This window comes from Antennarius striatus, chromosome 10, assembly GCF_040054535.1.
Source record: "Antennarius striatus isolate MH-2024 chromosome 10, ASM4005453v1, whole genome shotgun sequence".
NCBI classification, from domain to species: Eukaryota; Metazoa; Chordata; class Actinopteri; order Lophiiformes; family Antennariidae; genus Antennarius; species Antennarius striatus.
In genome coordinates this window covers 24,760,069-24,786,204 of record NC_090785.1, presented here as the reverse complement: position 1 = coordinate 24,786,204, position 26,136 = coordinate 24,760,069, and the positions used below count along the sequence as shown (strand labels likewise).

Below are 26,136 nucleotides of genomic sequence, written 5' to 3'. Positions count from 1 at the left end.
AGAAACCACTGGTGTCCCTGGGGGCTGACGCTCTCTGCCACCGAACAGTGGAGGAGGAACCTTGAGTCAGTGGGGCTTGCTTGGCTACTGCAGTTGGTCGGACTGCCATAACTGAGACCTGTTTTCTCAGTTTTTTCACCTCCTTCTTTAACGCTTGGACGTTTTTATCCTCACTTGAGGCATCCTCCTCCGTAATGACTGACGGTTCTGGCACAAGACGGGTAGGAGGTCTTGAAGAGGACTGGACGATCGGCGTGACCATGAGCTCAGCGACTTGGACTTTCAGTTCCTGTATTTCTGCTCTGAGATCTTTAATTTCACCTTCGGCAGGGGTTGTAATAGTTTTAACATGTACAGATTTGGATCGATTCAACTTATTATGAGCTGCTTCATACTCCTCTTCACAGCGGATCTCATTTAACAACTGCAGAAAGGTAGGCGGTTTCTCTCTGTGAACTCGAACGCAAAGATTTAAGAGCATCAGGTCTGACCTAGCAGCTCCTTTGATCAGTTGTTCAAGGCGTGCTTTATCTGCAGAGGCGGGCAACAAGCCTCCCTTTTGAATGACTTTGTTTAGGGTACGTTCCATTCGTCACAGAAATGCTGAAAGCTTCTCATTTGGTTGCTGACATAGCATTCTAAACGTAAAATAGAGTTCTTCACCCGTTTCCATGGTACCATGTGTTCTCAATAACATCAAGAAACTCGCTAGAAGTTGCATGGGGGTTGTTGAAACGAACGGCTTGTAAGATCTCCAGTGCAGGACCTTTTACACTTTCCATTATCTTCATTCTCTTTTCTTTGTCCGGTCGGTCACACTCCTCAATCATGAGTCGGGCTTGTTCAATCCAACTATCCAATGATTCTTCCCCAGAGGGACTGGGGAGAACACCAGAGAATGCTCGCAGCCTTCGGTATAAACTACTGTCACTAGCAGGCCTACAAGTCCTCTGCATTATATCACCCACTGCTCTAATAATATCTTCCGGTGTGGAAGCTTGGAGCGTAATAGGCGGACTCTGCGACAGTCTCTCTGGGGCATCTGCAACTGTCTCTGTGGAGGCTGCTGAAATCCTCCATGGTGTATGACCCCCGTCTGGTAGCACATGTAACGGGATCGCTTTGGGGTTAACGGTCTCTTTGCATTCACATAGGACCACAAGTCCTTTGCACTTAGGGTCACACATCTTTCCTCTGACCCTGACTCGTCCAAAAGCTTTAATGGACTGCAAGGTTTGCTCAATAAAATCAATCTCCGCGTCTTCTGGGACATCTTCTTCTTTTCCTTTCGGCTTTTCCCTTCAGGGGTCGCCACAGCGAATCAATTTCCTCCATCTAGCCCTGTCCTTTGAATCCTCTTCTCTCACACCAACTACCTTCATGTCTTCCCTCATTACATCCATAAACCTCCTCTTTGGTCTTCCTCTAGGCCTCCTGCCTGGCAGTTCAAAACTCAGCATCCTTCTACCAATATATTCACTATCTCTCCTCTGGACATGTCCAAACCATCTCAGTCTGACCTCTCTGACTTTATCTCCAAAACCTCCAACATGTGCTGTCCCTCTGATATACTCATTCCTGATCCTATCCTTCCTGGTCACTCCCAGAGAGAACCTCAGCATCTTCATCTCTGCTACCTCCAGCTCTGTCTCCTGTCTTTTCCTCAGTGACACTGTCTCTAGACCAAACAACATCGCTGGTCTCACCACAGTTTTGTACACCTTTCCTTTCATTTTAGCTGAAACTCTTCTATCACACATCACACCTGACACTTTCCTCCACCCGTTCCATCCTGCCTGGACACGCTTCTTCACCTCTTTTCCACACTCTCCATTGCTCTGGACTGTTGAGCCTAAGTACTTAAAATCCTCCACCTTCTTGATCTCTTCTCCCTCTAACCTCACTCTTCCACTTGGGTCCCTCTCATTCACACACATGTACTCTGTCTTACTGCGGCTAACCTTCATTCCTCTCCTTTCCAGGACAAACCTCCACTTCTCTAGCTTCTCCTCCACCTGTTCCCTGCTCTCACTACAGATCACAATGTCATCTGCAAACATCATAGTCCATGGAGATTCCTGTCTAACCTCGTCTGTCAGCCTGTCCATCACCATGGCAAACAAGAAGGGGCTCAGAGCTGATCCCTGATGCAGTCCCACCTCCACCTTGAACTCCTCTGTCACACCTACAGCACACCTCACCACTGTCTTACAGTCCTCATACATGTCCTGCACCGCTCTAACATACTTCTCTGCCACTCCAGACGTCCTCATACAATACCACAGTTCCTCTCTGGGCACCCTGTCATAAGCTTTCTCCAGATCTACAAAAACACAATGCAGCTCCCTCTGGCCTTCTCTGTACTTCTCTATCAACATCCTCAAAGCAAATACTGCATCTGTAGTACTCTTTTTTGGCATGAAACCATACTGCTGCTCACAAATGTTCACTTCTGCCCTTAGTCTAGCTTCCACTACTCTCTCCCATAACTTCATTGTATGGCTCATCAGCTTTATTCCTCTGTAGTTGCCACAACTCTGCACATCTCCCTTGTTCTTAAAAATGGGCACCAGCACACTTCTCCTCCATTCCTCAGGCATCTTCTCACTATCTAAGATCCTGTTGAACAACCCAGTCAGAAACTCTACCGCCACCTCTCCTAGACACTTCCATACCTCTACAGGTATATCATCAGGACCGACTGCCTTTCCACTCTTCATCCTCTTCAATGCCCTCCTCACTTCATCCTGACTAATCTTTGCTACATCCTGGTCCACAACAGTCACCTCTTCTAGTCTTTGTTCCCTCTCATTTTCCACGTTCATCAACTCTTCAAAGTACTCTTTCCATCTTCCCATCACACTACTGGCACCTGTCAATAGACTTCCATCTCTATCCTTAATCACCCTAACCTGCTGCACGTCCTTCCCATCTCTATCTCTCTGTCTTGCCAACCGGTATAGATCAGTCTCTCCCTCCTTACTGTCCAACCTAGCATAAAAGTCATCATAAGCTTCTTGTTTGGCCTTTGCTACCTCTACCTTCACCTTACGCTGCATCTCCCTGTACTCCTGTCTACTCTCCTCAGTCCTCTCAGTGTCCCACTTCCTCTTGGCTAACCTCTTTCTCTGTATACACTCCTGTACCTCCTCATTCCACCACCAAGTCTCCTTATCTACTTTCCTTCCAGATGACACACCAAGTATTCTCCTACCTGTCTCCCTGATCACATTAGCTGTAGTTGTCCAGTCATCTGGAAGCACCTCCTGACCACCCAGAGCCTGTCTTAACTCCCTCCTAAGAGTCATGCAACACTCTTCCTTTTTCAGCTTCCACCATTTCGTCTTCTGCTCTGCCTTTGTCCTCTTCATCTTCCTCACCACCAGAGTCATCCTACACACCACCATCCTATGCTGTTTGGCTACACTCTCACCTACCACTACTTTGCAGTCACTGATCTCTTTCAGGTTACACCGTCTACACAAGATGTAGTCTACCTGTGTGCTCGTACCGCCACTCTTATAGGTCACTCTATGTTCCTGCCTCTTCTGGAAGAAAGTATTCACTACAGCCATTTCCATCCTTTTTGCAAAGTCAACTACCATCTGTCCTTCTGCGTTCCTCTCCTGGATACCAAACCTGCCCATCACCTCCTCATCACCTCTGTTTCCTGCACCAACATGTCCATTGAAGTCTGCTCCAATGACAACTCTCTCACTTCTAGGCATGCTCTGCATCACTTCATCAAGGTCCGACCAGAATTTCTCCTTCTCCTCCAGCTCACATCCTACCTGTGGAGTATACCCGCTAACAACATTGAACATCACACCTTCTATTTCTAGCTTCAGACTCATCACTCTATCTGACACTCTTTTTACCTCCAGGACATTCCTAACAAACTCCTCCTTCAAGATAACTCCTACTCCATTTCTCTTCCCATCTACACCATGATAGAACAACTTGAACCCTGCTCCTAAACTTCTAGCCTTGCTACCTTTCCACCTGGTCTCCTGGACACACAGTATGTCTACCTTCCTCCTCTGCATCATGTCAACCAATCTACCTTCCTCCTCTGCGTCTTCTGGGACATCTTTGACCAAAATGGCATGCTGGGGTCCAACCCCTCTCCTTTACACTTTCACACCAGTTCTGTAGATGTGCCATTGTGTCCCTTGTGTAGAATTGCACTAGGCTGGCAAGGCTGAGCTTAGTTTATTCAACGTTTTTTGGGGCTTTTAGTTGGACTGGAAGGTAAGCTGTTTTACAGTAGTCTGGGCCAGACAAAATTTAATATTAATGACCTAGTATTAATTAATTATCCCAGCGGTGCCTCCAATTTATGTAGCGCCCCATGTAGCCATGGGATGTGTTGAGTTCGAATAATAATGAAATGACTGACCCAGACAACAGGTGTTAAATTTAAAGGAATCTCTTTACTGAAATGATATTTGGTTTTTTGTTTTAAAATGTAAAAGAAAACTCCCTTATGGAACGTAATAAAATAAAATATTAAATGACATGCAAAGATACGATGAAATGCCCAGTATATGACCCAAGGCTTTAAAACCTTAAAGATTGAACACAATCTGTTTTTATCTCAATCAAAGGAATGATATTACCAACCCATAAATTGTATAATGGCATTGAAATGGACTTGAAAAAATAACTTTACACCTTTAACACACTTTGTGGGCCCACACACACACACACACACAGTACACACACACACCACCCACGATGCAGGCCTGTGTGTCGCTCCGTGTGGTGATGACGCGGTCCTCAGTAGCATCCGACAATTACCGAACAACTCACAGCTTCTATTAGACACTGTAGCATCAACTCCCCATTCAGTACTTGCACCAAACGTGTCCAACGGCCACCGTGAAGGGAAACAGTCTCTCCGCGACAACCTCCTCCAAACTGACGTCTCGTAGATGCGAGGGTCGTCCTGCCAGTCCACCTCTCGCTCCGCTGATCCCCGCTGACACACCGGGACCCGGTGTTTACTCCTCTCACTGTTACCGTTTCCACAAAACAATGAGCTACTTGCCCACCGCAAAATTAACTTTTATTTCAACGTTAGGAGTAGTAGTTCGTCCACTCTCTATCTTTTTCCCACAATCCATCTCTTCTCTTTTTTTCTTCTTCCTCCTCCTCCTTTCTTTTCCTGCCATCTCTTCCGCCCCCCCAGCCAATGCCCGCAGGTGGCACGGAACAGAACACCTTCACAACCAATCCCCAGCATCCACTCATACCACATTCGACCACCCTCCGTAATCCCTGTTTAAATTAGTCTTTTCAATATTAAAATGAATACCTTAGGACCGTAAAAACTATATTAAGAAATTAAGGGCTCCTTTAGATTACACCTCTCGTTTTTCTCAACTGGGCTACATGAACATAGGAATGTATTAATTGTATAATTAGACTGACACATTCTCATCCTCATTGTCAACCACATCACTTTGAAAAGCTTTCTAAATGAACTGTCTGTAACATTTGTCCTTCATATAAAGTAGCAAATATTTGAAATGTTGGATTCAATTTCTAATATTAATTAAAGATATTAAATAACGCATTATAGAGTCAATCAAGATCATTATTATATTATTACTACTATTATTATTAATAATAATAATACATCATATTAATGAAGTGAAAAGGTATCATCTTATAATTGATAAAGTGTAATTGATACAGTTACATGTGTTGTTTTGTTTATCACACAATCCTGAGAATCGTACTCTGGTGACATAGGGTGCATCAGGATGGTATTTCTTTGGGGTGAACACAAGCAGACAGCGATGCCACAGCTGGATGCCAGTGAGTGAGGTGACGCCCATGTAAAGAAATATTCCAAACAAGGTCGACGTGGGAATCCATTTAAAAATGGGCTCCATAAAAATGGACACACCTTGATGCAGATGAGGAGTCACATGATGAGGATACAACTTCGTATTTCATGACATGCAGTGAGGTGACATAAGACAGAATCATTAAATAGCACGTACCAACCAGCAGTGCCACCACAATGCCACTGATCCTCTGCTCTATCACCTTCTCAATCACAGGCTTTGGTTCTTTGGTCATAACGTTGAGGGCATTGGTGTGGGTGAGGGATTGCACCGTGGCAGCACTGAGCCACGGCAAACCCAATATTGAACTACATCCTGTCATAGCAACTAAAATTAGCAAATCCAAATAGAATCCAGATCCTTTGAGCATCTTCCGCTCAGGTTTGCTGGTAATGAGGCTGTCAGCAGGTGCAATATGAATCAAGTTTGATTAAACTGGGAAATATATTTTCCGACTTTGACAATTCATTGAGTGATGTGATGACGACTCACGTTGTAATCTGAGACTCCAGAAACATCAGAATGAAGACAAATATAGCTGCGAGAACGGATGAAAACATCCCCCACACAGGGAAAGTCTTATGCTCTCCAAGGGGGTTGATTAGCCAGCCTCTTTTGGCTGGGTTGGACACCATCAGACCTTTGGAAACCACCAGTTCCTGGAAGACAATTTTTTTCGGCTTAGAAAATCTCTGTTTGGTCACTGCTCCCCCCCCCCACTCTTTAAGTGGCAGTTGTTACGATTGCACAAGGAACCAGGCACGAGAGTTCAAAAGTCAAAAATCCAAATCCTTTAATCAGTCCAAATTCAAAAACCAGGAAAAACTCGGAGCATACAATACCAGTGGGATATCCAGAAATCGTTGAACAGGCAAGAGGTCAAAAACGAAACAAGAACTGACAAGGCAAGGCTAAACTCGGGGTCATACAGAAGATGGTCAGGTAAAACAGTAAACAATTGGAATACATGGAACTTTGCTACAAGGGATTACTGAAAAACGCTGTGACAGCACTGAACAGAAAAGACACGCCTTAAATAGACAGACCAGGGTGCTAAATTGGCCTCAGGTGAAACAAATGACAAATTAATTAACTATGGGGAGAACTAAACACGGATTGACTAAACTCCAAATGAAACAATCAGGAAAAACAAACCAGGTGCAACAAATCACTAAATGTGGCAGGAACAGAAAAGTATAAGAACTGAACCCATAAAATAACATACAAAAGCAAGACAGACAGACCATCACAGTAACCCCCCCCCCAAGGAAACGCCTCCTGGCGTTTTCACCTCCCGGGCAACGGGTGATCCCTGTGAAACTCTGATCAGAGACCTGTCCAAAACGAAACGAGAAGGAACCCAGCTTCGGTGTTCCGGTCCGTACCCCTCCCAGTCAATGAGGTACTGGACTCCCCCAGCGACGGCAGTCCAAGATGGCACACACCGCATAGGTCTCACCACCGGCAATGACACGGGGGGTAGGTGGGGGTTCCGGACCAGAACTCAGGTGGTGGGTTACCACAGCCTTTACTCTGGAAACATGAAAAGTGGGATGAACCCAGCAAATGGTTGGCAGAAGTTTCAGTGTAACAGTTGTAGGACTAATCACATGAATAGGAGAAGGGCCAATAAACTTGGGGAAAAGCTTACGAGTACCCCCCCCCCGACAGGAATGTCCCTGGCAGACAGCCACACTCTTTGTCCCACCCGATAGGTGGGGGCAGGCCTGCGTTTGCGGTCAGCCAGTCGTTTCATGCGTGCCGCTGCTCTCAAAAGAGACTGACGGGCTACCGTCCAGGTACGTCGGCAGCGTCTGATGAAGGCCTCAGCCGACGGCACCGCAACTGCCTCCTCCTGGCTAGGGAATAGCGGAGGCTGATACCCCAAACAACATTCAAAAGGGGACAAGTTAGAAGACGTGGATGTGTGACTATTAATGGCGTACTCCGCCCAGGGTAACTGCTGGCTCCAAAAGGATGGGTTCCTAGCAAAGAGACACCTAAGAACTGTCTCCATGCACTGGTTTGCCCGCTCAGTCTGGCCGTTGGATTGGGGGTGGTAACCGGAGGTGAGACTGACAGAGGTACCTAGAGAGTTGCAAAACGCCTTCCAAAACTTAGCTGTAAACTGAGGACCACGATCCGAACCAATGTCAACAGGGATTCCATGTAAATGAACAACGTGTTGTATGAGCAGTGAGGCAGTTTCTTGTGCAGAAGGGAGTTTGGTCAACGGAACAAAATGGACGGCTTTAGAGAACCTGTCCACTATGGTAAGTATGGTGTCATTATGATTGGATGGAGGTAGACCAGTAATAAAATCTAAGGAAATGTGGGACCACGGGTGATGAGGTGTGGGTAGTGGTTGGAGCAGACCAGAGGGGTGCTGATGAGAGTCTTTACCTTGGGCACAGACTGAGCAGGCAGACACAATCACGAACATCCGTCTTCAGGTCAGGCCACCAAAACCTTCTAATAATGAAATTAAAGGTATGATAAACCCCTGGATGACACGACACTCGTGACACATGACCCCACTCCAGAACCTTTTTACGCATGGAAATAGGCACAAACAAACTATTTACAGGACAGGTGCTAGGAGCACCCCCATCCCCTTGGGCCGCTTTCACCTGATCCTCTATGTTCATAGACACAGCGCTGGCGAAGACTTCGGACCTTAGGATGGTGTCCTCTGAAGGGGGAGGTCCATCCTGATCGTACCGTCGGGACAAGGCATCCGGCTTGACGTTATTCCTTGGACGATAAGCGAGATGAAAGTTAAAGCGAGCAAAAAACATAGCCCACGTGGCTTGACGAGGATTAAGTCTCTTGGCGGTTTGAAGGTATTCCAGGTTCTTATGGTCGGTCCAGACCAGGAATGGATGTTGAGCGCCCTCTAGCCAATGTTGCCACTCCTCCAAGGCCAACTTGACTGCCAGCAGTTCCCGGTTGCCGATATCGTAATTCTGTTCCGCTGGGCTGAGGCGGCGAGAGAAGAAGGCGCATGGGTGAACCTTATTGTCTGAACGTGCTCTCTGAGAGAGAACTGCCCCTACCCCCACATCCGAAGCATCGACCTCGACAATAAATTGGACCTCCGGGTCTAGGTGGATGAGAATGGTAGCGGTAGTAAAACGTCTTTTCAGTTCCTGAAACGCCTCATCCGCTCCTCTGTCCAACAAAACCGGGTCTTGGTGGACGTGAGGGCAGTTATAGGAGCAGCCACCGAGTTATAGTTCCTTATAAAATGTCTGTAAAAGTTAGCAAAACCCAAGAAACGCTGGAGTGACTTACGATCAGCGGGTGGAGGCCACTCTGAAACCGCATTAACCTTGGCAGAGTCCATGCTAATGCACCCAGTTGCAATGTTGAACCCCAGGAAGGAGGTGGATGAGACGTGAAACTCACACTTTTCAGCCTTGACGAACAGCCTGTTCTCCCGCAGTCTTTTTAACACCTGTCTTACATGTTCAATATGTTCCTCTGTGGACTTTGAAAAGATCAAAATGTCGTCCAGATAAACAAACACAAAGTGGTTTAACATGTCTCGAAGCACATCATTAATAAGAGCTTCAAAAGTTGCGGGCGCATTAGACAACCCAAACGGCATCACCAGATACTCCCAATGCCCTGTTGGTGTGTTGAATGCAGTCTTCCACTCATCCCCCTCCCTTATATGCACCAGATGGTAAGCGTTACTTAGGTCCAGCTTCGTGAAGATGGTGGCTCCCTGGAGCATCTCGAAAGCCATGGACATGAGAGGGAGGGGGTACCGGTTCTTGATGGTGATGTCATTCAAACCACGGTAATCAATGCAGGGTCTGAGGGAACCGTCCTTCTTACCCACAAAGAAGAACCCAGCCCCAACAGGTGACGATGAGGGTCTGATGATCCCAGCAGCCAGCGACTCATCCAGGTACCTCTCCATGGCCAGGTGCTCTGGACGGGAGAGAGAGTACAGGCGACCCCTAGGAGGCACTGTCCCGGGTTTCAGGTCAATACAACAGTCATAAGGTCTGTGAGGACGTAAACAGGTCGCACAAGACTTACTAAAGACCAGTTTGAGGTCCTGGTAAACCTTAGGAACCTGATCCAGACAAGGAATCTCCTGCCCCTGAGGAGCAAGAACATGATTATTAGCATGCACAAGAGTAGATTCAAGACAAAATGGGCTCCAGCCCTTAATTTCATGTTTTCCCCAGTCCATGAGGGTTGTGTTTGTTCAGCCAGGGATGGCCCAGCACCACGGGGGAGTGTGGCAACTCAATTAGATTGAATTTGATCCTCTCCTGATGATTTCCTGAAGTGTTCAGCTTAAGCAGAGGACTGCAGATTGTATTACTTAACACTTCCACTGAAAGAACATTAGGAAGTGAAACATGTTTCTATGCTATAATGAGCACAATTGATTAAAGCCAAAACTGGACTTGGAAACTGAAGTAACTTCTGTGCAGGTATCATTAATGATGAAATCCACAGCAGTCACGAGGACAATGGAAATAGGCAAAGCAAAGTCCCCAATTAAACGTCTGATCTGGTAAAGAGACTCACAAACAAAACATGATTTAAGAGTTTTACATTTGGATAGATAGATAGATAGATAGATAGATAGATAGATAGATAGATAGATAGATAGATAGATAGATAGATAGATAGATAGATACTTTATTAATCCCGGAGGAAATTGCATATATCCACTGCTCAGGCATTAAATAACAAATAATACTGGATAAACACCAGGAGAAAAGGAAACATTGACATCACAGGACATACCACAAGACATACATTACACTAACAGACAGGCACATGCAGCACTAACAGGACTTATATACTAAACTATAACTAAAATATAAACAGTATAAAATTTAAAAATATTACAGTATTAAAATATAAACAGTATAAAATAAAATCTAAACAGTATAAAATTGAATTAAAATATAAAACAGTATAAAAAATAAATAAATTATATATATATATATACAACAGTATAAAATTAAATTTAAATTAAATTAAATTAAATCCATATTCAACCCCGTGCTGACCTCGCCACCTCCCCCCCGCTCCTCCTGAGAGAGTCATTGTACCCCCTGATGGCACGGGGCACAAAGGAGGACCTCAGCCTCTCTGTGGAGGCGCTGTGTGACAGCAGTGCCTCCACAGAGAGGCTGAGGATAGATAGATAGATAGATAGATACTTTATTAATCCCGGAGGAAATTGTACCTATCCACAGCTCAGACTTATTGTTCCTGGTGGGACAGTCCACATACTGGTGGAATGTGGGCAGCAATCGGTCCAGGGTGTCGTGGTTGAAGTCACCGGTGATCACTGTGAAGGCATTGGGGTGCTGGGTCTGCATCCTGGCAACAGTGGAGGTGATGACGTCACATGCTGATTGGTGCGTCAGCTGATGGGGGGGATGTAGGTTCCAATTATAACAGCTGACGTGAACTCCCGAGGCAGGTAATATGGCCGCATTCCCACAGCAAGCAGCTCGATGTCCGGGCTGCAGAGATGCTCCTTCACGTGGACGTGTCCCGGATTGCACCACTTCTCACAAATACACAGTGTAATCCCTCCTCCCTTTTTCTTGCCGCTACTAATAACGTCTCTGTCTTAAGAGACAATGTTATATTGTATCCTCATTTTCTGTAATGCTGTAATGTGTTCTGTATGGATGTACTGCTGATGTGCGGTATGGTATTTGGGGTGTAATACTTGTACGTATTCAGCCGATTTGGCAACCCAAGCTACAACGTCACATCCTGTCTCCCACCCGGCGCCAACGTGCAGTTGTTATTGTCTAGTGCTAAGTAGAGAAGCGGCTGCTCTCTGTGTAGCCGGCAAATAAACATGCTATGCATTTAGGCTAAAATAAGAACTCATCTCAACGTCATTATTCTGCCGAACGCATCGCTAGATAAACCGCTGAATCCTAACAGGTTATGGGCCCAGAAGACGGCGACAAGCCCCGAAAGAGCGACGGATGCGGAGAAAAACACCAATGCGTATGCCGAGCTGATACAGATGCTGGATGACAAAAGCCTCTCTCTAATCATGAGAGATGCACCCGACGATGGAAGAAAGGCTCTGAAAATATTAAGGGAATATTATGCCGGGAGGGGAACACCACGGATAATCAACCTGTACACCGTGCTCACGTCGCTTCAGAAGGGGAACGGCGAAAGTGTTACGGACTATATCATCAGAGCAGAAACCGCCATCACAGCACTGCGGAATGCAGGTGAGACTATGGGAGATGGACTACTTGTTGCCATGGTATTAAAAGGACTAACTGAAAGTTTTAAGCCATTTGCAATACATGTAGCACATACAGATGATAAAATCACGTTTGCAGATTTCAAGACTAAGCTACAAAGTTTTGAAGCAACTGAGAAGTTAAACGCTGAGTCAGGCGACAGTGTGATGAAGACACATGGACGAGTTGGGCGGCGGCCCGCCAAAACAAACACCTGTGAGCGGTACAAGGATGACACAGATATGGTGTGTTTCAAGTGTGGAATCAAAGGCCAAAAGAATGTCGACAGAAGACATTGTGCAGTCGTTGTAAAAGCGACACACACAAAGACGCCACGTGTAGGCGCAAGGAAAAAGATAATAAGGACAGATGAGATGACGCGATAAAAGTATCAGAAGATGGAGACGCCAACAACGTGTTCAAGACGAGGGATTGGCGAGACCGGTTCCAAGGACCAGTCGGACAGCGGCATCCGGAAGAGAGGACTGATGGTGGACATGGGGGCCACTCATATCATCACCTACGTAGCCATGTTTAAGGAGTTTGACAGTACATTCAGGCCGGAAAAACACAGTGTCGAGTTGGCAGACGGCACTCAATGCAACGGGGTCGCACAGAGGAGGAGTAATGCGGAGGTTTCTCTAATAGACAGCAAAGGACACCGACACAAGGCGACGCTGAGAGACGCTTTATACATCCCTTCATACCCCCAGGATATCTTCTCTGTGAAGAAGGCGACCACCAGCGGAGCCACAGTGGTATTTAAAGAAGGCAATGATGCACTGATTACTAAAGATGGTACCAAATATGATATATATGTGTATGGCAAGTTGTATTATTTGCATACTACGAGTGAGTCTAATGACAAATGTAATACATGTCATGACATACAGGCATGGCATGAGATATTAGGCCACTGTAATTACGATGACGTTCTAAAATTGCTAAATGTGGTTGATGGCATGCAGATTAAGGGAAAAGCATGTGAGCCTGAACAAGAGTGCGAGGTGTGTATTCAGGGAAAGTTTGCCCAAAGTAGAAACAGGGACCCTGATACCAGAGCAAAGGCTCCCTTAGAGTTGGTACACACAGACCTGGCAGGTCCTATGCGCACTGAATCTATTGATGGTCACAAATATGCAGTGTCATTCACTGACGATTACTCAGGTGCAATGTCAGTTTATTTTCTAAAGAAGAAAAGTGACACAGTACAAGCTACGGAAAAGTTCGTAGCAGATGTATCCCCCTATGGGAAAGTGAAGCGTATGAGGTCAGATGGGGGAACAGAGTACACATGCAATGATTTCCAAACACTGATGAGGGAAAACAAAATCAGACATGATATGTCAGCTCCTTATTCGCCTCACCAGAATGGAACAGCGGAAAGGGGCTGGCGTACTCTTTTTGAGATGGGAAATTGTATGATAGTAGAAAGCAAGCTACCAAAAGAGCTTTGGCACTATGCAATACAACTGGCAGCGCATGTACGCAACAGGTGCTTTAGCAGGCGTACAGGGCAGACTCCCTATCAGTTGGTGACCGATAAGAAGTCTAATGTGTCCAAGCTGCAAAAATTTGGGTCTGTATGCTACACGTACAAACAGGACAAGGGAAAGCTGGATTCCAAGTGTGACCTAGGGCTTTTTGTGGGGTATGATAAATATAGTCCAGCGTACCTGGTCTATGATCCAGACACAAATGGAGTACTAAAACACAGGCTTGTGAAGTTTGTGAGCAAGGCAGCTGTTGAGAAACAGACACAGACAAATGAGACAGATGCGAATGAAGATTATGACAATATGAGAAGGCCAAGGACTACTGAGATCACTCAGGAGGTCAATAGGAGGGCAGAGAGTGCCCAAGAGCCAAGTGTACAAAACAGGGGTACACATAATGGCAGTCCAGGTGCAGAGATGAGGCCTAATGACCATAGCCTAACACAACAGAGTGACACAAGGGATGAACCTGAAAGTAGAAGGTATCCTACTAGTCAAAGGAAGAAACCTAGTCACTTTGATGATTTTGTGGATGATTGCAGTGATAACGATGGGGCTCATACCACAGTGGACTACTGCTACAGAACGGTGTGTGTGGTGTTCCACAAACATATGCAGAGGCTATGAGGTCAACTACCTGAAAAGAGTGGGCAAAAGCTATGGATGAGGAGGTCCTGACATTAAATGACAATAATACATTTACCTTAACAAACCTACCAGTGGGCAAGAAAACAGTGGGGGGTAAATGGGTCTACTCTATCAAAAGTGATGTAGATGGGAGAGACAAGTACAAAGCCTGGTTTGTGGCCAAGGGTTACAGACAGGTGAAGGGAATAGACTATGGGGAGACGTTTTCACCAACTGCAAATCTAACAAGTGTAAGAGTGGTGCTACAAAATGCAGATGGACGTGAAAACTTACACGCCCCTTTAGAGTATGATATTTTCATAAATCCACCAGAAGGTTATGAAGAGAAAGATGATGGTCTAGTGTACAAACTAGAAAAATCACTTTACGGTCTCAAACAATCAGAGCAAAACTGGAATAGAGTCTTACATGATTATTTAACAGATAACGAGTACAACCAAAACCCAGCTGACCATTGTTTTTATGCTAAAGAGTCAAAAGGTGACAAGGTAATCAGAATCATATGGGTCGATGACTTGATCATTGCAGCCAGCAATGAAATGGTTTTGAAAGAGGTGAAAGAGATGCTCTCGGTAAAGTTCCAAATGAAAGATCTTGGCACACTCAAAAATTTTCTTGTATCGATTTCAGTCAATCTGATGGATGTGTAAAAATGTCACAGGAAAAGTAAATCGACAAAATACTACAGCGTTTCAATATGCAAGATTGTAAGGTCAGAGAAACACCCTGTGAACAAAAGCTGGAATATTCTGATGATGCAGTGGAAATGAGTGATGTCAGGTCCTTACAGGGAAGCGGTAGGAAGCCTGATCTATCTAACCACCTGTACCAAACCAGATCTAAGCTTTGTAGTAAGCAGGTTATCACAGCATTTTACTGAGCCTACAGAGGAGCAGTGGGTCACTGTGAAACATGTTCTAAGGTACCTCAAAGGCACTTCTGAAAAAGGTTTGAGTTTCAAAAGAGATGACAGTGAGAAGCTAGGCATACAAGCCTACAGTGACACGGATTGGGCATCTGATGCTAGCGACAGACGCAGTACCACAGGATACTGTGTAAATCTCAGTAAAAACAGCTCTTTAGTTTCTTGGAAAACTAAGAAGAGGGCCTACGGTTGCGCTCTCCACCTGTGAGGCGGAATATATGGCTTTGGCTTCAACGATACAAGAGTGCTTATATCTAGAGCAGTTACTAGAGGCTATTGATGACTACCAATACACAAAAACAAGTGTACTTTAGGACAACCAGGGGAACAATTGCCCTTGCTAAAAAATCCTGTAAATAGACAAAGATGTAAGCATTTGGACATAAAGTACCACTTTATCAGGACCACAGTTAATGAGGGTAAACTTGGTATACTGTCCTACTGAAGTCATAGTGGCTGACATTATGATTAGCCAGCAACTAAGTTAAAGCTGATTGAGTTTTCACCCATTCTCTTTGGGATTTGAAATGTGTAAGACAGAGGGTCCACATTGTTTTCTGTTTTGCTTTAATTTTGTTTGCATTACAGCAAACTGAGTATAAGTGGGGGTGTTAAGAGACAATGTTATATTGTATCCTCATTTTCTGTAATGCTGTAATGTGTTCTGTATGGATGTCCTCCTGGTGTGCGGTATGATATTTGGGATGTAATACTTGTACGTATTCAGCCGATGTGGCAACCCAAGCTACGTCGTCACATCCTGTCTCCCACCCGGCGCCAACGTGCAGTTGTTGTTGTCCAGTGCTAAGTAGAGAAGCGGCTGCTCTCTGTGTAGCCGGCAAATAAACATGCTATGCATTTAGGCTAAACTAAGAACTCATCTCAACGTCATTATTGTGCCGAACGCATCGCTAGATAAACCGCTGAATCCTAACACTCTGTCTGCGTGAACAACACTGAAGCCAGGTCCCGCAACGCTGTTGTCCAGAGTGTGCGAGTGCAGCAATGTCTCAGTGAAACACATCACACTACACTCACGATACTCCGTCTGGATTTTAACCAGCGTGGCGAGCTCGTTCGCCTTACTGCCCAGAGACCTCACGTTCCCCGTGATGGGGGCCGGCACTGCCGGATGAAACCTCATCTTCTTCGCCTTCAGCTTCGCCCCAGCTCTGCGGCCCTGACGCCTCCTCCTCGTCTCCTCAGGAATGTCGGCCTCACTCCGGGCAGCGGCCCAGCTGGGCGCAGCGCCACCAGCTGGTCGGGTGTAAACAATGCGCTCTCCAGTTGCCATGGTTACACGCTAACAAAAGTCGTGGATATGTCCAAAAAAGTTCTAAAAAGATAAGAAAGTCGTTGCCAATCTGGTTGGCAACGACAGGTAGTACAAAAAACAAAGGTGAAAGGACAGAATTGAAAGAGAAAGGATACAAAAACAAAGAAACACACAGGAGCTACTGTAACAGTCGCCACTTAGCACGGCGCCATGTTGCGCCGTGTAATAAAATGGCTTATAAATGAAGACACTGGGTTAATGTGTAACTATGAAGAAGTCTTTACTGAAACAGTGAATGGACATCATAATCTCCAGGAACTCACCATTCCAGGAAGAAAAGTGCCATTTTTGAACTGACGCAGAAAGATAGCAATGAAGAAGCAGGCTAACATGAGGCACATAGACAGCAGGGCAGTGCTGGGACAAGGCGGTTTAATGGTGTTTCCAGTAGCATTGTCATACACAAGTTCCTCTACCACCTTTGGGAAAGAGGGATTTTCTGGTGTTGAATTTACATGATCACAATTCACAAGCACTGGGTTGTCCTGAAATATCTAATGAGAAAACAGGGAAGATTAGAAGAAGAAGAAATATACTTTATTAATCCCCGCAGGGAAATTACATTGTCACTCAGGTGTATACATGTTTTTTTGTGTTAGTTAACAGTCAGTGTATACACAGGCCCCCTGAACACAGCACACAAGGGGGCCTGTAAGCATGCAGTTAGTACACACATCAAACTACACACATCAGAAAGCAGAGTGACGGGCAGCGGCTTCCTGAACGTGCCCCAAATTGAACAGCTTGTAGGGGGGACGGCGCCTTGCTCAAGGGCGCCTCGGCAGTGGCTGGGAGGTGAGCTGACGCCCCCCACCGTCAGCTGACACTCCGGTGATATCCTGGCAGGAGCGGGATTCGATCCACTCATATAACCTGGATATGAGAAAGTTCAGTACAATCACAAACATTTAATGTTTCCCATCTATTTGGATGGATGCAGTATGTCAGTTGGTGGGTGAAGGTAGGTTTACCATTGCTAGCTTGGCAAAGGTTTCTTTGATGAAGATGAGGAAAATAAGGATGAAGAAGATTTCCTGGGTGAATCTCGAGACATAACGCATCAGGAAGCTGCAGTCCAAGGCTACAGTCACCACAACGATGATAACCATCCACCATCCAACCCACACTCTCGCTACAATGTACTCAATGTCCTCAGACTGACAGAATTGAATGAAAGACAAGAGAATGAGTTGAGTTTGGTATGATCATATGGACAAACCAAGCAAAACTGAAATTCAATCAGATCCGGATAGGGTTCTCTGTATAACTTACAGTGAAGAAGGCTTCTTCAAACAGTAACAGAGGACCAGTGAAACCAATTACTAGGATGGGCTGAGCTGCAATAAAGCAGAAGAGGATCCCCTGAATGCTGGTGGAGATTAGGAGTTCTGGAACACCCATCATATTGTCCACCTTGTCAGCTGTAGTAGCAAAGACAACAGAAATATTTTATTATAGAATCTGTCTCCCATAATAACTCTACCATGTATGACCAATTAGTCATTCATACCGAGCAATCCTCCAAAGGTGATGCAAGATGATAGGGCAGCAAAGTAGATGAAGATAACAGCAGCAAGAACTCGGGGATTAAGAGCATCTGTGAAATCACTCTTGTAGTGCTGGTAACATTTCGTTATGTCTCAAATCATACCGCCAAACAGTTGACCAGTCCGAGACAACGGGTCTTCAGGTGGAGGTGTAGCAGAGTTGGAAACTAGGGAAGAAAAAACAAATATTTGAATGCAACAATCCAATATTAACAAACAGGTCCACCAAAAAAATGGAATTTTTGTATGTGATATTGGGTGTAATGAGTCTCACCCCTACGAGAACTGGTGGATTGAAGCCTGTCTTTCAGTAGTTTCTTCTGGAAGCTGATTATAGGGGTGAGCATCGCTTTATTCTGGATTTCAGTTGGTGGAATGACAATGCTCCAATCCATGAAGTTGCGCACAGCGTCCGTCAGCTCACTGGCACTATTTGCCTGAAGGGCTGCTTGATTGAACACCTGGGATGGTCATAGTGTAGGAGGAATAGAATCTTCACTGAATTTATACCACACAGCAGTAGTTAAGTTCACCTACATTTAACTCATCATCCCATATTGACAAAATATTAAACTAGGTTTAGTCCCCACAGGATTTGGGACTCAATCGAGACTTTGGATTTGTGCATCACAGACTGAATATGAAATTGTCAAATGATAGCTATGAGTTCTGTTACTATGTCACTGCTCACACATACATATCCAAGTTTGTTAAAAAAAAAAGGAAAGTTCACTCACTTTATCAGCCAGAAGGGCTGCCATAGTACGACCAGTCTCGTGGTAGTTTAAATCACCCTCAGTGGGGCCCACCATGACAAAGACAAAGCATACAGGCATTGAGGCAAGCACCTCACGTTCCTTCAGACGCACAAACGTAACAGTGTGTCTTTCCAGAAAGTCCAAAGCTCCTAGTTCAAACAGACAGAAATGTCAAACTCATACATAAGCCCACACACGTAGGCAAAGGAAAACACGGAAACATGCAAGCAAACAATGTAGACACTAGCTCACCCACGAGCACCATGGAGGCCTCCACGAGGTCGGATCCGTCCGTCTGAGGGAACAGAGAATTAACAGAGGTGAGCCATTGTACATGTACAATGTACAGTTTATGATTTACATTTTACAACCAAACATTTGACAATTCATGATCACTGTCATGATATTATCATTGTTATGACATCAGATCAAGGACAGTATGACATGAATTATCCATAAATGGATGATTTTACCCTTTCTTTGACTGAAAACTTCTGCAGGTCCACCCCTTGAGACGAAGCTCGACTCTCCAGGTCATCTGATTGGCTTTGGGGAGAAAACGACATGCGTTACTGGGTGTTTTTGTGTCACACTGAAGAGTTAGTGACAGCATTGATAGATTATTTATTCCCTGCAGTCTTTCAACATTCAACATTCAACATTACTGGCGATTAGATATTAATGAATGAGATGAGATTAAATACTTTTGAAATCTGCCTCTGTCATGCTCCCAGTTCCAGTTTTCCCTCCTGTCCTCTGTATCCTGAATTCAACTCAGTCCACTCTTTCCTGCCACTTGTGTTGCTGCCGTCATCTCCACTCAGGCTCCACTCTACTCATGTTCTGCTCATCTCAGTTCACTGCCAGGTTGTTAGTTACTCATCCTACTCTTCAGGTTTTTTCGACTTCTATGTTATTTTTGCTGGTTTCCTGAATTTTGCCTGTTTGATCGTTCCTTGCCTTATCTTCTGATTAGAATTTTGCTGATTAAAGCTATGAAAGTGGACTTCTCCCTGGGTGTTCTGTATTTGGGTCCAAACCACACCCATGACAGCTTTATTAGTTTAACAAAAATGATTTATACTTTTCTTATATGAGAAAGTCAGTTACACTTCTGTTTACTATATTTTGAGCTCATCTGAACAACAATCGAGGTTTCTGTTGTAGTAGGATGCAATTTTGTTAGGTATTTCAAGGTATACTCACTTAATCCTTCATGGTCAAATAAAGCCAGGGGTTTTAATGGTTAATAAAACAATCTTTAGGGCATCTCCAGCATCCATAAAGTTGGCTTTTGATGAAAAAAGTGTTTCATATGTTATTTATGCATCATTTCACCGCGGTGTCCTGAGGGTGGTTAGACTTTGCACTTCATTTAATAGTATACTTGCAAATAGCATTTCACCGGTGACCTGCTATGACATGAAAGTTATGAATTTGAGTTTTGATGTAACTCAGCAGCATCAGTTGTTTTTTGAAGGCTGACTGTGAAGCATGCAGATCTTTTTAGTTTTAACTCGGCAGCGTAGATATTTAAACACCAGTGAACACAATCATTATGTTGTGCTATCACTGTGAAGAGTGGTAGTCTTGTTTTACCTGCATGCAGATACATACATGCACTCCTCTCTGCAGTAGGCTATATGGATAACATTGCTGAATTTGTATTGGGGTGTTTTGTCCTCTGGGTAAATCAATGTTTGTAGTTAGTGTAGTCATTAATGTAGATTCTCTCTTCTTTAGGTCGAGGAAATGATAATAACAGTTTCATGGTGTTGGTTTCACTTCTCATGTGAGTTCCAGATCTTTATCTCCTTGAGGTCATCAATGCCTTGAGATTCAGTAATGTTATATACAGTATGTGCCAACAACTGTGGATTGAACTTATAGACCAACAGTAACGAAAAATGTTTTATTCAACATTTGTACAATGATTTTCTGAGCCAGGGATATGGACTGCAAACAAAGATTTGTCAAATTTCCATGGTCACTTTGACAATGTTGTTACTTTTATGTCATCAATAATCCATATCACAAACCCAATATACAGTAGCTAGCTATATATAACAGTTCTATTTGTCTTTATGCCTTATCCCTAACTGTCCTACCACTTCAGAGCCTACCTCTCATGCTTGCATCAGCTCATTCTCTTCACCAGATTTTCCCTTCTCACTGCCTCCCCTTATTAGTCTCTCATTGTTGACTGGATACCAACCCCTTTTCATTCATTCCTTGCCAGGTTGTCCAATGGTCTGTGTCAAGTGTTTTGCTTTCTTTGCTAACCCCACAATTGAAGGGGTGTACCAACGCCGAACATCAAAAGGCTGGAATTCACTCAAAGACCAGGTCGTTGCTTCTTTTTCTTTTATTTTTCTTTACAACCTTTTTCTCCAATAGTCTTCAAAGTAGTAGTAGGTGAAAAACCTTAAACATCACATGACCAGCACTTCCTGTTGCGGTAAGCGTTTTCCGTCACTACCTGTTGTGTTTGTTTGACTGCGGCGTCTTGGTTCGCTTTCGTCACACAATCACTGTTAATATCTTGTCATTTTAGAATTGTAGAGTAAGCTAGTTGTTTCCATCTCCATCTCAAAACTTGATAGCGAAAGCTCTCACATATTTCAGCTAACCTTTTACAAACTTTTATTAAAGTAATCTTCCGTACTTCAGAGCTAGCTTAGTTTATCTTTGTTGCTAACTATGGCTATGCTTCCCTCTGTCCACTCTCCTCCCTCTCCTTCTCTCTGCTACTCAGTCTGTCAGATGTATAGTTTTTCCCCCGCTTCCTTCAGCGAAAGGGGCATCTGCACGAAGTGTAGTGCCTTTTCTCGGATGGAAGCAAGACTTAGTCAGTTGGAGGCACTGGTTCGCTCCTTAACTGAAAACATAGCTGTGCCACCTAGTCAGGTAGCTTCAGTCGGAGCGGACCCACCAGCTCACGCTAGCCACTCCCCAGCTCAGGTTAGCCGTCCTCCAGCAGCCCCCGAGCAGGAGCAGTGGGTGACTGTTCGTAGGAAACATAGTGGCAGGCGAAAGCCTCGGGTTCACCACCAATCCCCGCAACCACTCGATATCTCGAACAGCTTTTCCCCGCTCAGCGACACACCCGCTGAGGAACCTACTCTGGTGATTGGCAGCTCTGTGGTGCGGCACGTTAAACTAGAGACACCAGCGACCCTAGTCAAGTGTATCCCGGGTGCCAGAGCGGGCGACATCGAGTCCTTTTTGAAACTGCTGGCTAAAGATAAACGTACATATGGTAAGATAGTAATCCATGTCGGCGGTAATGACACCCGGTCACGCCAATCGGAGGTCACAAAAATTAATATTCAGTCGGTGTGCAGCTACGCAAAAACAATGTCGGACTCCGTAGTGTTCTCTGGCCCCCTTCCTAATCTGACCAGCGATGACATGTATAGCCGCATGTCTTCGCTCAACCGCTGGCTGTCTAGGTGGTGTCCTGCTAATGACATTCAGTTTGTTGATAATTTGCGGACTTTTTGGGGAAAACCCGGTCTCATCAGGAGAGACGGCATACATCCCACTTGGAATGGCGCTGCTCTCCTGTCAAAACATCTGACCACTTTTATTTCTGCCCCAAAACCATGACCCAGAGTTGAGACCGGGATGCAGAGTCGCAGTCTTAAACAAGTCTCTGCACTCCTAGAACGGTCACCCACTGTACCTTCACCCACTGTAATGTTACCCACTACACTTTCACCTACTGTATTGTCACCCACTGTACACACCATTGAGACTGTGTCTGTCCCTCGACCATTTAAAGTTAATTCATGCAAATTCAAGTCATTTCAAGTCCAGAGGAAAGCAACTGGACACCCACATTTAATAAAAATCAAAACCAGGACTTCAACAGCTCCGGAGTACAAAACAATAAAATGTGGTCTCCTAAATATTAGATCTCTGTCTTCAAAAGCTGTTTTAATCAATGACATTATATCAGATTATCAAATAGATTTATTCTGTTTAACGGAAACCTGGCTAAGTGAGGATGAGTATTTTTCCCTAAATGAAGCTACTCCCCCTAGTAACCTAAATTATCAGATCCCTCGAGTCTCAGGCAGAGGTGGTGGAGTTGCATCAATTTTTAATTCCTCACTAGAATTGAGCCCTAAACCAAAAATTATCTTCAATTCATTTGAAAGTCTTAGTCTGAGCCTATCAAACCCAATCCAGAAACTACTTCAGCCCCTATTATTTGTCATCATCTATCGTCCTCCTGGTCCATACAGTGACTTTCTTTCCGAATTTGCCGATTTCTTAACTAGTTTAATTCTTAAAACTGATAAGGTCATAATTGTTGTTGATTTCAATATTCACGTGGATGACAGTAATGATAGCCTCAGTAGGGCATTTATGTCATTACTAGACTCCATAGGCTTTAGTCAGTGTGTACAGGAACCTACCCACCAGTTCGAGCATACTCTGGACTTAGTCTTGATTTATGGGATTGAAATTGAGGAGTTGGTCATCTTTCCTCGTAATCCTATCCTTTCTGACCACTGCCTGATAACTTTTGACATTCGGCTATTGTGTAATTGTCTTCCTGCAAAAAACATTTGTACTAGAAACTTATCAGATCATACTATTTCTAAATTCAGGGAAGAAATCCCAAGTATGCTTAATCTAATCCCACTACTGAACTACACAGCGGGTCATTTTCTGAACTCAGTTAATGCTAGCCCATCTCAAATTGCTGAGTTTGTTGACGTTACTTCAGACTCTCTGCGAAAAACCTTAGATTGAATTGCTCCACTAAAAAAATAAGACTATAAAACAGGGTATGCAAGCTCCCTGGTTTAATTCTCATACCCACCAATTAAAGAAAGAATCCCGACAACTTGAGAGGAAATGGCGTTCTACTAAGTTAGAAGAATACCGCACTGCGTGGCATGATGGTTTACATAAATACAGGAAGGCACTTAATTCCGCTAGAGCAGCCTATTATTCATCATTAATCGAGGACAATAGAAACAATCACAGATTCTTGTTCAGTACTGTATCCAGACTGACAAAGAACCACAGTGCATTTGTGCCTAGTATTCCATCAAGTCACCACAGCAATGATTTTATGAATTTCTTCAATAATAAGATCCTGCTCATCAGAGACAAAATTAATGGTGTCCTATCCTCAAACTCTGGTCCTTCTTTAGGTCCCTTAGATCCGGAAAACACACAGCTGACTCCTGAACCCTTTGGTTCTATGGAGGTCTTTTCTCCAATGCAGATTAGTCAGCTGATTAAAATAATCTCCTCAGCTAAACCATCCTCCTGTCTGTTAGATCCAATTCCAACTAAACTCATCAACAAAGCCCTACCTTTACTTGGCAACCACTTCCTTAATATAATTAACATGTCTTTATCTACTGGATATGTACCACGGTCCTTTAAAGTAGCTGTAATTAAGCCACTTCTCAAAAAACCTAACCTGGACCCTACTGTTCTAAATAATTATCAATCCATCTCAAATCTCCCGTTTTTATCTAAGATCTTGGAGAAAATAGTCGCTAATCAGTTATGTGATTTCCTTAAATCCAACAGTTTATTCGAGAATTTCCAGTCAGGTTTCAGGGAACATCATAGTACGGAAACAGCACTTGTCAAGGTTAGCAACGACCTTCTAACCGCTTCAGACAGAGGACTTGTTTCTATACTGGTTCTCTTGGACCACAGTGTGGCGTTTGACACAATTGACCACAATATTCTTCTGGCACGTCTGGACCAAACAATTGGTATTAAGGGATCAACACTGATGTGGTTTAAGTCCTATTTAACTGACCGTTCCCAGTTTGTTCACGTTAATAACAACTCCTCTCAGTCAACTACAGTTAGTTATGGAGTTCCTCAAGGCTCGGTTCTTGGTCCAATACTGTTTATCTTGTACATGCTTCCTCTGGGTAATTTGATAAGGAAACACTCCATCAACTTCCATGGTTATGCCGATGATACACAATTATATCTCTTGATTAAACCTGACAAAGTCAGCCAGTTCTGCAAATTACAGGCGTGTATCAAAGGGATTAAAGATTGGATGACGAATAACTTTTTGCATCTCAATTCTGATAAAACTGAGGTTGTTGTGCTCGGCCAAAAAACTGTTAGGGATGTAGTGCCCAATGATGTAATAACCTTGGATGGCATCACGTTTGAGGCCAAAACCACTGCGAGGAACCTAGGTGTCATCTTTGATCAGGATCTCTCGTTTAACACACACATTTAGCAGGTTTCTAGAACGGCCTTTTTCCATCTCCGAAACATTGCTAAAATCAGGCATATTTTAAAACGGAGTGACGCAGAGAAATTAATCCACGCTTTCATCACTTCCAGACTAGATTACTGTAACACACTTTTTTCAGGCTGCCCCAAAAAGTCGCTGAAGAGTCTTCAACTAAATTCAGAATGCTGCCGCCTATGTTCTGACCAGGACCAGTGCGAGGGACCATATTTCTCCTGTGCTGGCTTCTCTGCACTGGCTTCCTGTGAAAGCTAGGATAGATTTTAAAATACTCCTCCTCACTTACAAAGCCCTACCTGAAGGAACTTTTAGTTCCTTATAATCCATCTAGAGCATTACGCTCTCAACATACTGGCCTACTGGTGGTTCCTAGAATTTATAAAAGTAGGACGGGGGCTAGAGCCTTTTGCTATCAAGCCCCTCTATTGTGGAACCACCTCCCTACCTCAGTTCGTGGGGCAGACACCCTCTCACTATTTAAGACTAGACTTAAAACTTTTTTTTCATAAATTTTACAATTAATGGCAACTTAGGTTACTACCTTTATTTTCATACAGACCTACACTGCTGGAGACTCAACATCCAGACTCACTGAGTTCCTCTCTCCTCCCCCTTCTCTCCAACCATCTCTGTTACTCCTCCTCCTCTCTGATCTCACTCTCCAAGTCTCCAATCACACCGTACTAACTAAACTTCTTCCCTGGAGTCTCTGTGCTCTATGTTCTCCCAGGTTTTTCTCAGGTTCACCCCTCATCCACCCATCTGCTATGGACCTGCTCTTCCCATCCCACCAGTACCACCCCTAACCTAATCATCGGCTGGGGTCCGGCTTCCTTTTTCCTCCGCGCCACCATACTGTTCCACCCCTCATCCACCCATCCGCTGTGGACCATCTGCTGTGGACCTACACCTCCCAAACAACAGTATCACCACTCACCTAACCATCGACTGGGGTCCTGCTGCCTCTCTTCCTTGGTGTCATCTTACTTTTCCACCCCTCATCCTCCCAGCCGCCGTGGACCTTCCTCTGTGGACCTTCACCTCCGAGCCCACCAGTATCA

At 44.5% G+C, this 26,136-nt stretch overlaps 1 protein-coding gene and 1 pseudogene across 1 annotated transcript; one reads left to right on the top strand and one right to left on the bottom strand.

The window, feature by feature from the left end:
* LOC137602418 (band 3 anion exchange protein-like) overlaps positions 1 to 26,136 on the bottom strand; it is a 40,790-nt pseudogene that overhangs the window by 6,268 nt on the left and 8,386 nt on the right.
* Positions 21,523 to 22,431, top strand: LOC137603162 (uncharacterized). Its single transcript, XM_068326402.1, has one exon. The coding sequence runs from the start codon at positions 21,523 to 21,525 to the stop codon at positions 22,429 to 22,431; it is 909 nt and encodes a 302-aa protein (XP_068182503.1).